General features: G+C 34.0%; 2 protein-coding genes across 2 annotated transcripts; both read left to right on the forward strand.

Moving 5' to 3' along the window:
- Window positions 1-139: 139 nt before the first annotated feature.
- nachr (nicotinic acetylcholine receptor subunit) lies at window positions 140-10,873 on the forward strand. Its single transcript, NM_001204164.1, is given in 12 exon segments — window positions 140-280; window positions 541-679; window positions 858-1,016; window positions 1,300-1,449; window positions 2,585-2,676; window positions 3,738-3,959; window positions 4,295-4,415; window positions 5,347-5,515; window positions 5,578-6,416; window positions 6,483-6,642; window positions 10,253-10,354; window positions 10,622-10,873. Coding segments are annotated over 12 exon segments (2,325 nt in total). The 5' UTR covers window positions 140-213; the 3' UTR covers window positions 10,727-10,873.
- Window positions 10,874-13,158: 2,285 nt separating this feature from the next.
- LOC100185176 (tubulin alpha chain, testis-specific-like) lies at window positions 13,159-15,660 on the forward strand. Its single transcript, XM_009862783.3, has 7 exons — window positions 13,159-13,369; window positions 13,627-13,849; window positions 13,927-14,031; window positions 14,378-14,574; window positions 14,666-15,163; window positions 15,218-15,411; window positions 15,473-15,660. Exons 1-7 carry the CDS (start codon window positions 13,367-13,369, stop codon window positions 15,606-15,608), a joined length of 1,356 nt encoding a protein of 451 aa, XP_009861085.1. The 5' UTR covers window positions 13,159-13,366; the 3' UTR covers window positions 15,609-15,660.
- Window positions 15,661-17,580: the final 1,920 nt, after the last annotated feature.

Below are 17,580 nucleotides of genomic sequence, written 5' to 3' on the forward strand. Positions count from 1 at the left end.
TTACAAAAGGATGAGCATTAGCAGCCGTTGCATTTTCTGGATGAGATATTAGACACATGTTGGATTAGCTTACATTATGTTAGCACATCTGTGATTAGCCTATACTCTAATATTACGTAGATTTTTATTTCATTTATTGCTTATATTTAGGTTAGTTATAACGTTATAGTTGGTTTGTTCACACAGAAGTTTTCAAAGGCATTTTTGCTAAGAATGGATTTCTCGTTTTTAAAACTTGTACAGTGGAAAAGTTTATGTATTTTAGCGTGCCTTCACATCGGTAGGTTATTTATCATGTTTGATCAATTGAATACGTTACTAGTGATTATCGTTTAATTTAAAAAAACAGTCATCACCTGTATTGGTTCTTCAGTAGGGCCGTTTAACGAACACAAAAGGCCGCGGAGTTTTAAATTAAAATCGATCTAGTTGTATTATGTTGTCCTCAATAACATTGCATTAAACTTAAAATAGAAACGGCCCAGATATTGTACCATCCGTGCATATTTACAGGTTGTATAATTTCGTGTGTTTATCAAGGAAACACCGATGCTTCAAAAACAGATGAAAAACTTTCGCAATTTCTTTTTTCCAACTACAATAAGCACATCCGACCAGCTCGGACTCTTGGTGACGTAACCAATGTGACGTTTTATCTCACCTTGTTACAACTGATCAGGTTGTTCTGTTTATACTGATCTTTGATAATGTGTGAATTTTATCGTAACACGTCAATTTACATGATTACATATAATTTTCACGCATTAATTCGAACTTTAATCAAAACCATTTACCTTGTTATATACCACCTTTAGTCCAATACTAGTTACCAAATTTATAAACTGTACCGGTTTCAGCGTGACTGAGAAATCTGAAGAAATGACAACTTCTCAATACGTCACAATTCGTTGGGAAGATCCCCGTTTAATCTGGAATCCGAAAGATTTTGGAGGAGTGACGCAGATTCGACTTCCTTCTCAACTATTTTGGAAGCCAGACCTGGTGCTTTATAACAAGTATGTAAATGTTTTTTCTTTCTATTTAAATAAACAGCATAATTATATATTATGCAATGCCATTTTCACGTATCTTTTTCGCATCAATGGTCTAGCGGTACCTATATAATTACATGGCATCGTTCAATCGATATGTGCGACGGAAGCAATCTGGTATGGATTATGTGATTTGCTTTTTGAATCAATTTGTTGGCTTCACCAACATGCTGGCGCTAAAGTTACGTATTCTACAAAGTGTATGCATCATTCAAATATCTCATTCTTCTATAATTAATTTTGTCAGTAACGACGGAGAATACGACACAACTGTACCGGTAAACGCATTACTAAACCATACTGGTATGGTTGAATGGCTACCTGCTGCGATTTACAAAAGTGCTTGCAAAATTAAAGTGGATTTATTTCCTTTTGACTGGCAGAACTGTACCATGAAGTAAGTTTTTATATTTACGTATACTGTATCAACAGTGGCGAAAATGTGCAGCTTACATTAAGTATCCAAAATGGTAAGTTTTCATGGAGAATTGTCACCTCATTAAATAATACAATTAAATAGGTTTGGTTTACTTCTTATTTTATCCGTATAGGTGCAAGACTTTAAACGCTAATAGTTCAAACTGAGCAGATATAAGAACGTTACAATACATTTTTAATAACTTGGTTTGCTTTGTTAAATTGTTTTTTTTTTATTATATAGGATTCATGCTATAGCATAAACTGCTTCGGTGCTAAAGTAATCGTCGTCTTTAAGTCTTTTAAAACGACACTAACGTATTTTTTCAATCAATTTGCGAGCTCCGTTAATTAAAAGCATCTGCTCCTGTTGTCATGAGAACTCGTGAGATACCACATGATCTCAATTCATTCTAGCGAGATTTTAATCCTCGCACAAGGCGACAAATATTCGAAGCCAATTTCACTGCAGTGATTGAATTGAACAAATCTCAAATACGATTATAGGGTCGGCAAATCTGACAGTCTAACATCGAAAGTGCTTTATTGTTGAACTTAATCGACCACTCGTTTTTCAATTCAGTCTACTGTTCATTTCTGCGTGGCTATTAACGATTTCATAGAGACCATGAACCGCAATTTTAAATTTCTTCCATGGCCAACAATCGGTCGTCACCGTTGTTATAACATTGTTAAACTTAAATACTAGTAGCTACATAAGAATCATGTATTTACGTTTCTAAATCTTCCGGACTAATTAATATGATAAATATTTATATGTTTAAACAAGATTTGTCTGTAATAAATAAACTGCAGTATATATTTACTGTAGTCAAATTTGTCTTAAGATGGCGTATACCTTTTGTAAAGCCTAAATGAAATATTGTTTCCTTGCGACCTTTGCGAGAGAAATAATGCGCATTATGCGGCATTGAACTTAGCAATATTCAATAACGATGATAAATGAGATGCAAATCTACTTTCTATTTTGCTCATTATTCATCGGTGGGAATTTGACAGCATGTTACATTTGTAGTGATGCTGCATGCAAAACAAATCGCATCGTTTTTCACATATATTTGTAAAACCCAGCATTTACAACGTTTTACATTTAGATTTCGAAGTTTCACTTACGACAAAACCGAGTTATACATTACTAGTGCTTACAACAAGGTGGTTGTGGACAAAGCAGCATATCGTGACAACGGTATGTTCTTTTATTTAGTATGAACTTTGTGTAGTAGAGTGGGGTAGGATGGGATATGTTTTCATTCTGCTTACTAGTCCCATTTGGTAGTCAAAGAATATTTATGGAATTATGTAACCGTGGCCCGCGTTGTTAGTTTTTAAAACACGTCCACGAAATATCGAGATTATGGTGCTAACGGCGGGTGTCCCATCTCATCCCACCCTAACACACATAATTCATGATGCACATTCAAAATGATAAACGTTATTTGCAAAACTTTTGTAAGCAAAAGCCACAGCAAAATATTTTGGGTAAAGGCCAAAGAAAACATACATCGTTTACACACCGCAAACCACTTACCCTGCGATGGGATGTGGCAATACGTTAGGAACATTTTTGTTCTCATTTGAGTTTTTTCGCCGCAATCGATACAAATCCATCAGGCACGAGTTGTAATTGTGTTCCTGAAATCAATATAACAAGAAATACTTTGGACTTGATTGCTCTTTAGTGTTTTAACACACCATAGCGTCAGTGGGAGGCGCTAATCAACATTTGTTTGTTTTTAACGTGTATAATTCCACGGTATATGTTTGTGGTTGCATAGTAGGGTGGAGTAAGATAAGGGACATTGTATCATTTTTTTCTCGTGCTGTTTGGTGGTAAATACAAAATATTTACAGAATTAAACAACCGTCGCCTTTAGATTTTAAGATTTTGTTAATCGAATGAACGAATAAATGTAATTTACTTTGTCCTCGCGTGCCCAAAAAACGACAGTCGTTATACCACGGCTGTTCATACACCTCATGTCAGCTTACGATTTACCATGTATGTTATTTTGTGGGTGATTATTTTTTGGAATTTTTTTTTTATGTATGGCTGATAATTTCTGCAACCTATTAGTGACCACTGGGTTGAAGCAATTGTCGTTAAGTGTCTTGCCCACAAGAGCACATAATAAGCCCACAATGGTAGCAGCAATACAGTTGTTGGAAAAAATATGGTCAACTATTTCTATATACATAATAATTCAACTCAACTAAACTTCGCATTACATAATTTAGACTTTTTGTTAGGCGAGTGGACAATAATTCATTGTCCGATAAAAACAAACGAAGATGTTAATGATCCAAGTTACCAAGACATCTCTCTGTACTTCATTATTCAGCGGAAGCCATTATTCTACATTATTAACATTATTATACCATGTGTCCTGATTTCTTCTCTCTCGGTCCTCGTGTTCTACCTTCCAAGTGGTTCAAGCGAAAAAATGACAATGAGCATTTCTGTATTATTAGGTGAGTCCGTCTCTTTTAAATTACTTTGGAATATAAAGTAGGTTGGGTTTAGACGAGAAATGTTACATTCTCTTTTCTCGTCCTATTTTGTAGCAAACAAATATTTACAGAATCAAATATTCGCGTCCCCCGCGACCATAAAGATCGTTGTTACTTGTTAAAAACACGATTAAGAAATATGGGATTAAGTAACATATCCCACAGTACTATGTTATTGTTTCAGGGCCCCCTTTTCACATATTGTTTGATAGATTTATTAGAAACTGACATCATGTCTGCTGCCATGCGGCGATATTTTGCCAGAGAAAGTTTAGCAAAGGTTCATTTTTTAACAGGTCTTACTGTTTATTTACTTTTACTGGCCAAGCGGGTTCCAGAAACATCTCTCGGTGTGCCATTAATCGGGGCCTATCTACTGTTTACAATGTTGACTGTCACATTATCAATTATTTTCAGGTAAATTCTGTAATAGATAGATCACTTTGAACTTAGTTTATCCCCAAACTCGAATTCACCCCTTTATTAATGTCAGGCTGTAACATCATTCCTCAAGGCCGTATATGGCAAGCTTTTATTATAAGACAACTTAGTTAACTTTATAATTGGTGTATATATTGTCCCCTTTAAACTGAATAAACATTATCAAATTCTCTCGTTTAAAACGGTACCAGTTTGAAGTTACTGCCCTTATATTTGTACCGGTGACGTCACGAATATTCTTGATAATCGGCATATCTCTTACAATGGAAAGTTGTGTACAAATCAATTTATTGTGGCAATACATCTCAAGCACGGCTACAAATTTATAAATTATTTTCCATATGCGGTATAGTTGGTGTACTTTTGTAATATTACAAGCATAGCTTACTTGCTATTGCTCGTTTTACAATTTGGGGTGTTTAAACTTTTATACGCGTCATTTTTTCTTTTTATGTTGACTGACAATTTAGAGTTTTAGACAATCTATTAGTGACCGCTGGACTGAAGCAATTGCCGTTAAGTGTCTTGCCGAGAGACACATACGTCTAAAATGGTAGTAGCGAAAAGCCTTGAACCCTTTATCTTTGGGTTAGAGACATATGCGCTAACCAACTGTGCAATGGTGCCAGACATGCCAGGGTTTAAAGGGGCATACCAACGAAAAATGAAAATTCGTGTGTATGCTCCTTTTACTCGAAAATTCGAAAGCGGCAACGTTTTAAATGAAAATAGTGGACTTGTATATTTAACTCAATGGGACCATCTGTACACCAGTTATAACATTTGACTTCATTCTTCTTTAATGTGTGGGCAACTGTATATGCTTGTGCTGTCATATGTGTGTACCGGAAACACATTTTGTTTAAATCACTGTATGTTATATTTTATCAAGTTTATATTTTCCAAGTGTTGTAGTTCTTAATATCTATCATCGTACTCCATCAACTTCTGAGATGCCTGAATGGGTTCGTTCACTTTTCATGGGGACACTACCAGATTTGTTAAGGATGGAAAAACCGCTTAGCACTCGCCGCCTTCTCCTGCAAACTGAACGACGAAAACTTGATGATCCTATAGTGAGTAAGATTACAAAATTTCGTAATATTTGTTTTATTAAATAACTCATGTATTTTCCAAGGTCTCAAAGAATCCTTATACACATATTGCGCGACAAACCGAAAGAGATGCACTCTTAACGGACGCATATGTTGAACAGGCAATTCCGACAGCAGAACAAAACCTAATCATTTTGGAAGAATACAAACGCAACCAACAATTGGTTTCGTCGATCAGTAGACGCTCTCAACATCTGCGTTCCAGACGAACTAACAAAGCTAATGATTTTTCGGAAAACGGTCGGAAAACAGAAAAGAATCGACGACATCGTAAACAACGTCAAAGCTGTCATGACGACCAAAGCTGGAAATACCATGGGGACGATTTAAACACAACACAATTTCTACAGGAAAACATACCTATGAACTTATCGGAAGATGGCTGGGGGAAAGAGCCGATCGTGTGTCCAGAAAAATACTTACCTCGTTCAAAGTCATGTTCTTTCGATTCTAAAAAACATTGTGCATACATAAAGGAATATCAAAATCATGGTGACATTGCTACTTCTTTACCACTACTAGGTGATTCACATCGAAATAATTATGATCAACTCAAAGAAGATCAAGGAAATGCAAACCCCGTTCAGGACAGTTTTGAAAACGAGGAGTTGTATTTATATAAAACTCACAACGAGAAGATTTGGTGCAGTAAACCACGTAGAACAGATCTTAAAGGACAAACTAGAATACGTAATCGGCCAAGACCGTTTCAAAATCTGCGTTCTCCTCATTTGAAGCCACGGGAAAATGGTTACCACTCGCACAACACAAAACATACTTCTGGTGATATAAAATCGCCAAATGTAACGACGTATGAATCACTATTCATTGACGAAGAAGAGCAAGATGCTTCACATTATAAGTAAGAATAAACTGGGTTTGACAGTCTAATATTTCAGCTTTACTTAATCCTAAACACATCCCACAGCACGCCAACTTCTACAGGCGCGGCAAATTGCTTTGAGTCTGTAGAATTTGTGACGAACGAATGTAAAAGCGTTGGAAAATTATCTGAGGAAGCTCTTCTTGCTGCCAGCGCTGTGGACTTTATTGCTGAAAATATGAAAACTACAGATAAAATGAAGATAGTAAGTACATTCTCAGTTATGAATATATACCAAAGCGACTTACAATGTACATTAAACAGTAAGTTTTCTAATGTATTGTGGGGAAAGATGTGGTTGAAATGCGCATAATAGTAATATAACTAGTTTTACTATCAAATGAGACGACAAAAGAGAACAAAAACCTGAACTAGCTTGCCCCAAAATATACAGACGAGTGGGATGAGACTGCAACTTTATTAACATATTGGGCAATATTTACAAACTATATATGACGGTTTCGGCATAATACCACGAATTGCTGCTACCACACTTTTATTTTTTGACAACAACTTAAAGAAATATATTAAAACACACGGGCAGTTTTTCTATCGATTTGCAAACCAGCAGGTGTAATTTTATTAATTCGAAAACACATATAGAGCGAGACTTACTATTAGGAATTCTCGTAAACAACACGAAATAATATTGTAGCCTATGATTTTAAAATCAAGTTCAAAAAATCTGTCTAATGCTCCACTGCTATAGTTTTTAACATGTTACCTACAGTATGTTATAGTGAGTGTGTTTTTTTGGGGGGAAAGACGGGACACTAGCACATATTGCATCATATTTCCAAAATCAAAATATACATGGAGGTTTTGGGTGATACTACGAATTGATACTAACATACTTTTATTAATTATCACCAATTCAAAACAATATAATAAAACACACTTGGAGTTATTTATCGATTCCCACAGCGGGTAAAATTTTACAAATTTAAAAACAGACAGGGTATAAAAAGGAACGGTTTAAAATCACCTTTAATTTTGATCTATAAGTGAATTTATTAAAACGAATACACGTAAATAACACGAAATAATATTGAACGCTTAGAAAATCATTTTCAAACATTCTTTTTTCTTGCCCTACTGCTATAGCTTTAGTTTGTAACATGTTACCTACAATATATTATTGTATAACAATTGCTATTGTTTGAACGACTATGGGTCTTGTAAGAACATTAATTAATAAATATTGTATCCTATACGAATGAACTTTTAAATTTTGACCATAAAAACTGACAAAACTACAATGTGGGGAAGATGGGACAAAAGTTTAAAATATTTTATATTAATAGTATTCTGCAACTTGTAGTGAAAGGGCCTTCCAACGAAAAATGAAAATTTGTATATAGACAGATATTCTCAAATGTAACCTAAAGGTACCATCAAAGTTTGCCAAAACGATACAGCTTCTAAAAAACGCTGGAGTATAACAAATTCGGCTGTTTCGACAATGCATGCTGGGATTTCCCATTAGAAAAAAATTCATTCAACTTTGATCGTTTCTAGTTTCTAAAATACTAAAGAAAATTCAAATTTTATTTCTGATTTGGTATAATTAATGCCTCTTCTTCAAGAATATATAAAAAAAAATGTACAACATAAACTTTAATATGTTTTAATGTTTCGATTGAACGTAGCTACATACCAGATTATGCTGACTCAGCATATTTTCATAATGTTAAACACGAAAAACTGACTTTTTTTATAAAAAAAATGGTAAAGTAGGTACTAGTGAGACATAATGAGCATGTTAATATAAAAAAGTGCTAAAAACTAACTAATAAGAAAAAAAGTGCCGAGTCGGCATATTTTGTAGCTACGTTTAATAAAAAATTAAGACATAATTAAAGTCTATGTTTTACATTTTTTTTGAAGAAGCATTCATTATACTAAATCAGAAATAAAATTAAAATTTTCTTTAGTATTCTAGAAACCAGAAACGATCAAAGATGAGTGATCTTTTTTCTAATGGGAAATCCCATGCATTGCGCCACGGCCATTTTTTTACTCCAGCCGTCGAATTTGCGGTTTTGAAACTCGTTTTTTTCAAAAGCTGTTTTGTATTTTAAAACTTTGATGGTAGCTTTAGATCACATTTGAGCATATCAATAATCTATCAATACACAAATTTTGATTTTTCGTTGGTATGCTCCTTTAACCTACCGAAATTAATCGACTGGGCTGGTTTCTTTGCCACGTAAACTTTGTACATATAATTTATTAATTTTTATAACGATACTCAAAACTTATATATATATTTTTTCGAAATGAAATCAAACTGTCTGAAATATTTCAGCCTATTTTATTTAAATATTTAATAACGATACTGGATTGTAATTTTTTGCGTCTGTTATTAAATAAAAAGGTGCCGTTAAAATGAGATTTAGGATATAATATACTACAATGGGGGAATATGGGACACTTAAGCACATATTGCCAAATATTTCCAAAATTAAAATAGATGACGGTTTTTGGGTAATATCACGAATTAGTACTATCATTCCTTGAATAATTGACACCAATTTAATAAAACATAATAAAACACACGAGGAGTTATTTAGCGATCCGCACAACAGGTGGAATTTTACAAATTTGAAAACACACAGGATAAGATAGGACAGTTTAAAATCATTGTTAATTTTGATTATTAAGTGTATTTATCAATAGGAACATGCGTAAATAACACGAAATAATACTGTACGCTTTGAAAATTAAGTCTAAACATTCTTTTTCTTGCCCTACTGCTATAGTTTTTAACATATTACCTATATTTATATTATTGCATAACAATTAGTATTGTTTGAACGACAATGGGTTATGTTCGAACATCAATGGATAAATATTGTATCCTACAAATGTATTGTAATAATAGAAAATTGATTATAACTATTAATAATGTTTTTATTTTTGCTACAAATTGGGTATTACTAATCTGTTTTTGGCACAAGCCACTTCATATAAATTATCACCAAGTGCAAATGAACAAATTTCGAATATATTTTCAAAATTTTATCTTTTTATTATATCAGTATCTTATAGCTGAAAACCCCCTGAGGTATAAATTACTAAACTAAAAGCAAATCTTTCAAAGTTTGGCAATGAAAACATACAACTACAATGTGGGGGAAGATGGGACTCTAAATTGAAATATATTTACATTAGCAGTATTCTGCAACTTGTAGGTAACCTACCGACTTTAACAGGCTGTGCTATTTTCTTTGCCATGTAAACTTCATATATATCACGTTATTTTTTTCGTTGTTTTTATTTCAAATTAAAGTCATATTGACCCCTGCCTATTTTCTTTATGCTTATATCTCAGTGTTTTTTTACAAAACTAAAACTAGTTTAATGAGACAAAATCAAACTGTACGAAATATTTAGGCTTGTTTTATGAAGCTATAAAACTAGTTTAATAGTTCGCACACGCAAACTAAAAAAAATCATTGGCTTTACTATGATTTAGCGAGCATTAAAAAAATAGCACCTTCTTATTTCGCATTTTTTATCTGTTCAAAGTATACTGTTTCTATTTTACATATTTTTTTTTAATATTTAAAAACAGTAATCAGCTTTGACAGGCGGTTTAAAAAGTCGTGATAATACTGTCGAATAATTCTGTAACCTTATTTTCCTGATTATCATTAAATGGAGGTTCGTAAAAAGAAAATTTAAAAAAGTCTCGTCTGACAAAATGTCTCATCTTCCCCCACCCTACTATACATACCCGACTATACAAAATATTGGTTTATATTCTTTTTTTTACAAAAATTAAAAATTCTTTTTTAATATGTTGAACCAAGATGATAGAAGATTGGCATTTCGTTGCAACCGTTGTTGACCGCTTGCTCCTATGGATATTTATGTTGGTTTTCCTTGCGGGTACTTTATACTTCTTTATAAAGGTATAAAGGCATATCTGTTTATTTTCAGTGTATTAATTGTACTTTGTATAAGTTAAGCCTTACAGCAAGGCCTGTCAGGGTACCTGAAATTTGTAGGAGGGTAAAATTTACCCCATAATGTATACGGTAATATAAATATATTATATGTTATTGTTTATGTTTTATAAAAAATTGTAATTGATGCTTCTATGCTGCATATAATGATATTTTAAGCAAGCGTTGTTTCAAGTGATGCCTGCTGTGTTCTTAACTCGATTGCAATCACAGGCAACGTTGAACGCCCCACCTCAACATCCATTTGAAGACAACGATCCCAAATACGCAATGTGCTGGAAAACAGATGAACACCACAAATACCACTTGTTAGAATAGTTTTTGCACTTTCCTAAATTTGAGGGTGACATAAAACAGAAGAATTCTTTTCTGTGACGTAGATTATATAAAATTGAGAAACTTTGTAGAAAAACCATGTTGCCTTTGTTGCAAAAGTTGCGCTTCATAAAAAATACCACGATCCTGTTTGTTTTTATTTAAAATTTTACTTATGTAACAAGAAAAGTCTTGCAATGCACCCCGGCTATTTCCCAGCCACCATATACGGTTAGATGCGTTTGGTAAAGAGGTTAAAAAAGCTACTCGATCAGGCATGTTATCGCCTTATCCCCCTGGGTCGAGCTAAACTGTCAAAACTATAGTGTTGCAAATTTCTTAGTTGTCTTACCGAAAACTTGGTCACACATCGGGATATTTTGTCAGACGAGACTTTTTTAATTTTCTTTTTTATGGATCAACATTTAATGAGAAAAATAATGTTACAGAATTATTCAATAGTATTATTACGACTTTAAAACGCGAGTCAAAGTCGATTAATGTTGTTAAATAGAAACTGTATTTTGGAAGAGCCAATTACTGTTTCAGCCACTAAAAGTAAATATAGGTGGTAAAAAACAGTATATTTTTATTGAATGGAAAAGAGCGTATAATAGAAAGGTGCTAATTTAGAATACTTGCCAAATCATATCAAAACTGCATAAATTTTGACGTTTTTGAGATTGAATCAATTAAAACCTATAGTTTAATAAAAATCTGCTAAAATCTTTTGTACAGTTTGATTTTGTCTCACAAAACTAATAATTTCAATAAACTATGATACTGAATTGAACACAATTTATTTTTTCCGAAATCAATACGGCATATACTTTGTTCCGAAAATAGTATATTTCGTTATAAAAACAATACTTTTTGTGTGAAACTGTAAATGCGATGCTTTATTTGTTTATTAGGCTATATCATAGTGCGCCGTAGCGTTTTTTTAAATTATGTCACACCCAATGTGTTATATTTGTTTAGTTTAGTCGTTCGGCCAAAACCCTGTGCATTATGGGTTATTAGCACAGAAATAAAAAAGAATAGAAGGCGCATCTCCAATGTCGGCAAAGGAGAGAGCACGATACACTGTCTCTCGTTTGCGGGTCGTTCCCGTTTACTATTGTAGCCAATGGAGTCGATGACGTTTTGTGTAGTTTTTCTTCGTTTTTTGACTTAATTTAAAGTTATTGTGTAAAAAAAAACTATTTTCTAATATATATATATTTCTAAAAAACCGTTTGTTTAAATTTTTAATTAATTTTTTTAAATAATTAAATTTCCTAAACAAGTGGTAAACTGTAAGCGTTAACGTACCAAATAACTAAACTAGCCTAACAAACTTGAATAGTTGGTGTAGTTTTTAAAATAAACAGCTAAAACCTTCCAAAAATACTATGCGCCTATCTTTTACAATGGAGACGAAGGGAAATGGGGACGGAGTTGGCGGTCACGTGAATAGAAAACCACATTGGTGGACCACACTACCAGCACCTCTTATTGTCACGCTTTTATTCGTGACAATTCGGTTCATACTTGGATTTACCTATAACCAGAAACACTTTTTTTATAAGAACCATATTCGTTATGTACGTTTTTGACAATAATCGATGGCTAAGATCATTTTAATGTTATTTATACTTTTCAAGTCAGCCAAACCGATTCTATGCCCGTGAGAAAGCTTCTCTTTGGCTTCAGCAATAATCAAAGTACAGTACAGTATTTACTTTCTGCAGAATACTCTTCTGTAAAATACACGTTTGTCTTTGCCACATCTTAAGTTAACCATACTAAGGTTTGACTACTCTGTATACCAGTTATTAGGCATGAACTTAACCTAAAATAATGACGTTTTGTTTAAACTGTAATTGCTATATTTTAGTTTAAATTTGTGGTTGTTTTATTTTTCGCTGCAACACATAGCAACAACACAGTTTATAAGCGGACTTTGATCGCATCGTAATTAAAGTTTAACTCATTTGCTATATATTGTATATATATACATCGAATATTTTTCATACTGACTTCGATACATATTACGTTGTAGGAACACTAACGTACATAGCAATATAAAAAAATGAATTTACTTGAAATTGTGTATATTTATTTTCGTACAGTTTATGTAATGTGCAACTGAAATTAGATTTTCAAGTTTCACATCAAAAAGGGCTAACCGGATCTGTAACAGTTAACTGTTAGCGATGTACATTTAATAATAATATATTTTAAAACTGTTCACCCTTGTTAATACTGGGTATTAATTGGATTTTACAACGTTGTATATAGTATAAAGTATACATTGCACTTGTTATACTAAAATCACAGGTACTAAAGGTTTCCTAAGCCGACATCTCTCTTGTTTCCTTTCAATCATTACATTTTCATTAGTAAAACTTAAACAAGCTGAAGAAGCTTCTAGAATAAATATTGACCAATGACACCGCAGTATTACGTGATGTCTGGCCAATGGCTGAGCTGCATTTTGTTTGGTTTGTGACGTAACACCCTGTGATGTTTGACATTCATAGCAAGAATTTCAATCATTCTTCTGGTGTAACTCACGTCGTAAGTTGTGAATTTTACCCTTGATTTTAAGCTGCTTTGCTATTTATTTAGTTTCTCTTGCAAGTTTACCAAGAAAACAATATGGTGAGTGTTATTACTAGGTTACCCTCCGATAATTTATTATAATAGTGTTTCGTAAAACGATAGGTCAATAATATATACGTGCATCAGTTGCGAAGTTTAAGGCTACAGTTGTTAAACAAGCATTGTATTTACTATCCAGTGTATAATATAGTGCTTTGTAACACTTTATACCGATACGTTTTTACAAACTGTCCTATAGAAGTGGTTTGGTACGTGTATATTGCACGAATGTTGTTTGACCAATTTTATACATTCAGCGTGAATGTATCTCAATCCATGTTGGTCAAGCTGGTGTCCAAATCGGCAATGCTTGTTGGGAGTTGTATTGCTTAGAGCACGGCATCCAACCCGATGGTCAGATGCCAAGTGACAAGACAATTGGAGGGGGTGACGATTCGTTCAACACTTTCTTCAGTGAGACAGGAGCAGGAAAACATGTTCCAAGGGCAGTTTTCGTCGATCTGGAACCGACGGTTGTTGGTAAGAAATAAGCAAACGTTCGTTTATATACAGTGCCCCCCTTTCTATGCACCGAAACTCACCCTAAACGTTAACAGATGAGGTTCGTACTGGAACCTACAGGCAACTTTTCCATCCGGAACAACTGATTACAGGAAAGGAAGATGCCGCCAATAACTACGCAAGAGGCCACTACACCATTGGTAAGAATAACTTTATGAATCTCCATGTTCATAACACCGTCCTAACTTCGGATGGTTTTACTGTGACGAAGCATGTTTTCGCGCACTTTCAAAGTTAATTTCCGACATGAACGAAACATTTTAGGAAGCCATCGCCATTAACGGAACAAAAAAATAGGTCAAAAACTATGAATTTCCAAAAAAGTTATTTAAAACATTAAATATTTAGCATAAAGCTTTGTTTGGGGGATAACAGTAATGCCCCACGCCACCTTTTGGAAAAAATTTTAAACAACAACGCATGTCAATATTTTTAATTGCCGTTAACGTAACTGTCCGAGTTACCGGCAATATATATTTAATACAGGCAAAGAAATTGTGGATCTTGTTCTTGACCGAATTCGAAAACTAGCGGACCAATGTACTGGTCTACAAGGTTTTCTTATTTTCCATTCATTCGGTGGAGGAACTGGTTCAGGATTTGCTTCGTTGCTCATGGAAAGATTATCCGTTGACTACGGAAAGAAATCCAAACTTGAGTTCGCCATCTACCCTTCCCCACAGGTTGGAACGTTTACTTGGAAAGATTGAACAAATAATTTACATTTCTTCTGTCCAGAAAACAAATACTAAAACAGACTTTTCTTATTCCTAGGTATCAACTGCAGTGGTGGAGCCTTACAACTCGATCCTGACCACTCACACCACTCTTGAGCATTCCGACTGCGCCTTTATGGTCGACAATGAAGCTATTTATGATATTTGTCGCCGAAATCTCGATATTGAGCGTCCAACTTACACCAACTTGAATCGTCTTATCGGTCAAATCGTATCCTCCATTACCGCCTCCCTCCGATTCGATGGCGCGCTTAACGTCGATTTGACCGAATTTCAAACCAACTTGGTGCCATATCCACGTATTCATTTCCCATTGGTCACGTATGCTCCAGTTATCTCTGCTGAGAAAGCTTACCACGAGCAATTATCAGTAGCTGAGATCACCAACGCGTGCTTTGAACCAGCCAATCAGATGGTGAAATGCGACCCACGTCATGGGAAGTACATGGCATGCTGCATGTTGTACCGCGGTGATGTTGTCCCGAAGGATGTGAACGCTGCTATTGCTACAATTAAAACCAAACGAACCATCCAGGTAACGAAACTCCTATTTAACATTTTACAAACAAACTGACTTTTATATTTTCAGTTCGTCGATTGGTGTCCAACTGGCTTCAAAGTTGGTATCAACTACCAACCACCCACCGTTGTACCAGGTGGTGATTTGGCAAAAGTTCAACGAGCGGTTTGCATGTTGAGCAACACAACAGCTATTGCCGAAGCTTGGGCTCGTCTTGACCACAAGTTCGACTTGATGTACGCCAAGCGTGCATTCGTTCACTGGTATAACTGTTTTACTTGTGTTTAAACTGTTCATGTTTTATATCGTTTAATATTTGTGAAGGTATGTGGGTGAAGGAATGGAAGAAGGAGAATTCTCCGAAGCTCGCGAGGATCTCGCTGCTCTCGAGAAAGATTATGAAGAAGTTGGAGTTGATTCAGTGGAGGGTGAAGCTGAAGAAGCTGAGGATGAATATTAGTTTGATTGGGATTGAATTGAAACAAAAATAAAGAAACAAATTTGTGTTGAAATATTTCGTGGTTGACAAGATAATATTTATGAAGATTCGTACAGGATGAGAGTTAGTGATAAAATATCGACTTATTTACTTTGTTAGAAATCGCGGTCGTTGCTTGAGGTGCGTTGTAGTTTACCTGATTCGATTCCGTGGATAAGGATTAAGTCAAAAGAATGCTGACAGTTCAGTCGATGGTATATAAGTTGAACCGCTTATCTACAATATAATATAGGTCTACGTTAACACGTGCTATAATTATGTTTTTTTAATGAAAGCCAAAATATTGTGTTTATAGTTTTATAAAAAAACGTTTCGCAAAAACTGATTGTTAAGCGGAAAACTTTTAAAGTAACATTAAAGGATACTTGCATCAGCGTTTCCATTGAACGTTCTTTGTTTTTTTTCCAAATTAAGGCTATAAAAAGGTGTCCCATCTTACCCCGATCTATACAATGTTTGGCAAACGGTAAAGTGATGGTGCCGATTTGGCGACATTAATAACGTCAGCCCACCACGTGTGGTTGATCTTGTAACTAGGTATAACTGAACACAAAATGTTGGCATTGGAAAACTGAATATGTCATTCAAGTTTCCTATAAAAGTGAAACTGTTGTTATTCTATACCTTTTAAAATGAATCGTGGTAAGAAATTAAAAAGAGATAAAATTGTTGTGGCCACAAAGGAAGTTGATCAACTAATAAAAACTAAACCCGGATATCTTTATTACCACTGCTGACATTTGAACGAAACAAATTCTATGCATTATATCTTGGAGTTAATATTAACGGTACTTCATTATCTTAAGATTATAAAATACACTACTTAAAGTTAAATTATTAAACTGAAAATTTTAATATTTTTATAAGTTTACTTGAAAAATGGACATGGTTAAACTGACGTTGTGAGCACTTACAACATTTATACTTTTATTATAGACTCACATTTGCTATATACTGTACGATCGGCAACTATACGCAATATCTTTTAAAATCTTTTCTTACTTATATTTATCGTGTATATATTTTATAGTCGAACTATTTTGTTGGACAACATATATATTAATGTTTGTTGGGTATTAGCATACTGTAGAAATTGAATTATTCAAACATCTGAATACAATCATGTAGTAGGGTGGAGAAAGATGGGACACTTCGTCAAACGAGACTATTTTTTATATTCTTTTTACGGACCCCTATATTTAATAATAATCAGGAAAATAATGTTACAGAATTATTCGACAGTATTATCACAACTTTATAAACCGCGTGTCAAAACTGATTACCGTTTCTAAATATGTAAAAAAGAAACAGTATATTTTAAACAGGTCAAAAAATGCGAAATAGTAAGGTGCTAATTTTGAATGCTCGCTATATTTTGAATGCTCGCGTACAACCGATGAATTTTTTTTAAGTTGACCGATTGAACCAATTTCATACTTCATAAAACAACCTTGAATATTTCGTACAGTTTGGTTTTGTCTCATAAACTAGTTTTAGTTTTGTGAAAAAAACTAAGATATAAACATAAGGAAAATAGGCAGGGGTCAACATGACTTTAATTTGAGATAAAAACAACAAAAGTATCGGTTTAATGTTATAAAGTTTACATGGCAAAGAAATTAGCACAGCCGGTTAAAATCGGTAGGTTAACTACAAGTTGCAGAACACTGCTAATGTAAATATATAGTAGGGTGGGGGAAGATGGGACACATTTAGCACATAATATCCAAATATCATGACCGCCTTTTAAACAATTAATACCGGTCTATGGGAGTCGTGAGGATACTGTTTTAGAATTCTTAAAATGTTTTTTGTTTACTACCAAAAGGGACGAGAAAATAGAATGAAAATATGTCCCATCTTCCCCCACCTTACTCTATTTTAATTTAGTGTCCCATCTTCCCCCACAATGTAGTTTAATATGTTTTCGTTG

Source organism: Ciona intestinalis, unplaced genomic scaffold (genome assembly GCF_000224145.3).
Source record: "Ciona intestinalis unplaced genomic scaffold, KH HT000037.2, whole genome shotgun sequence".
NCBI lineage: Eukaryota > Metazoa > Chordata > Ascidiacea > Phlebobranchia > Cionidae > Ciona > Ciona intestinalis.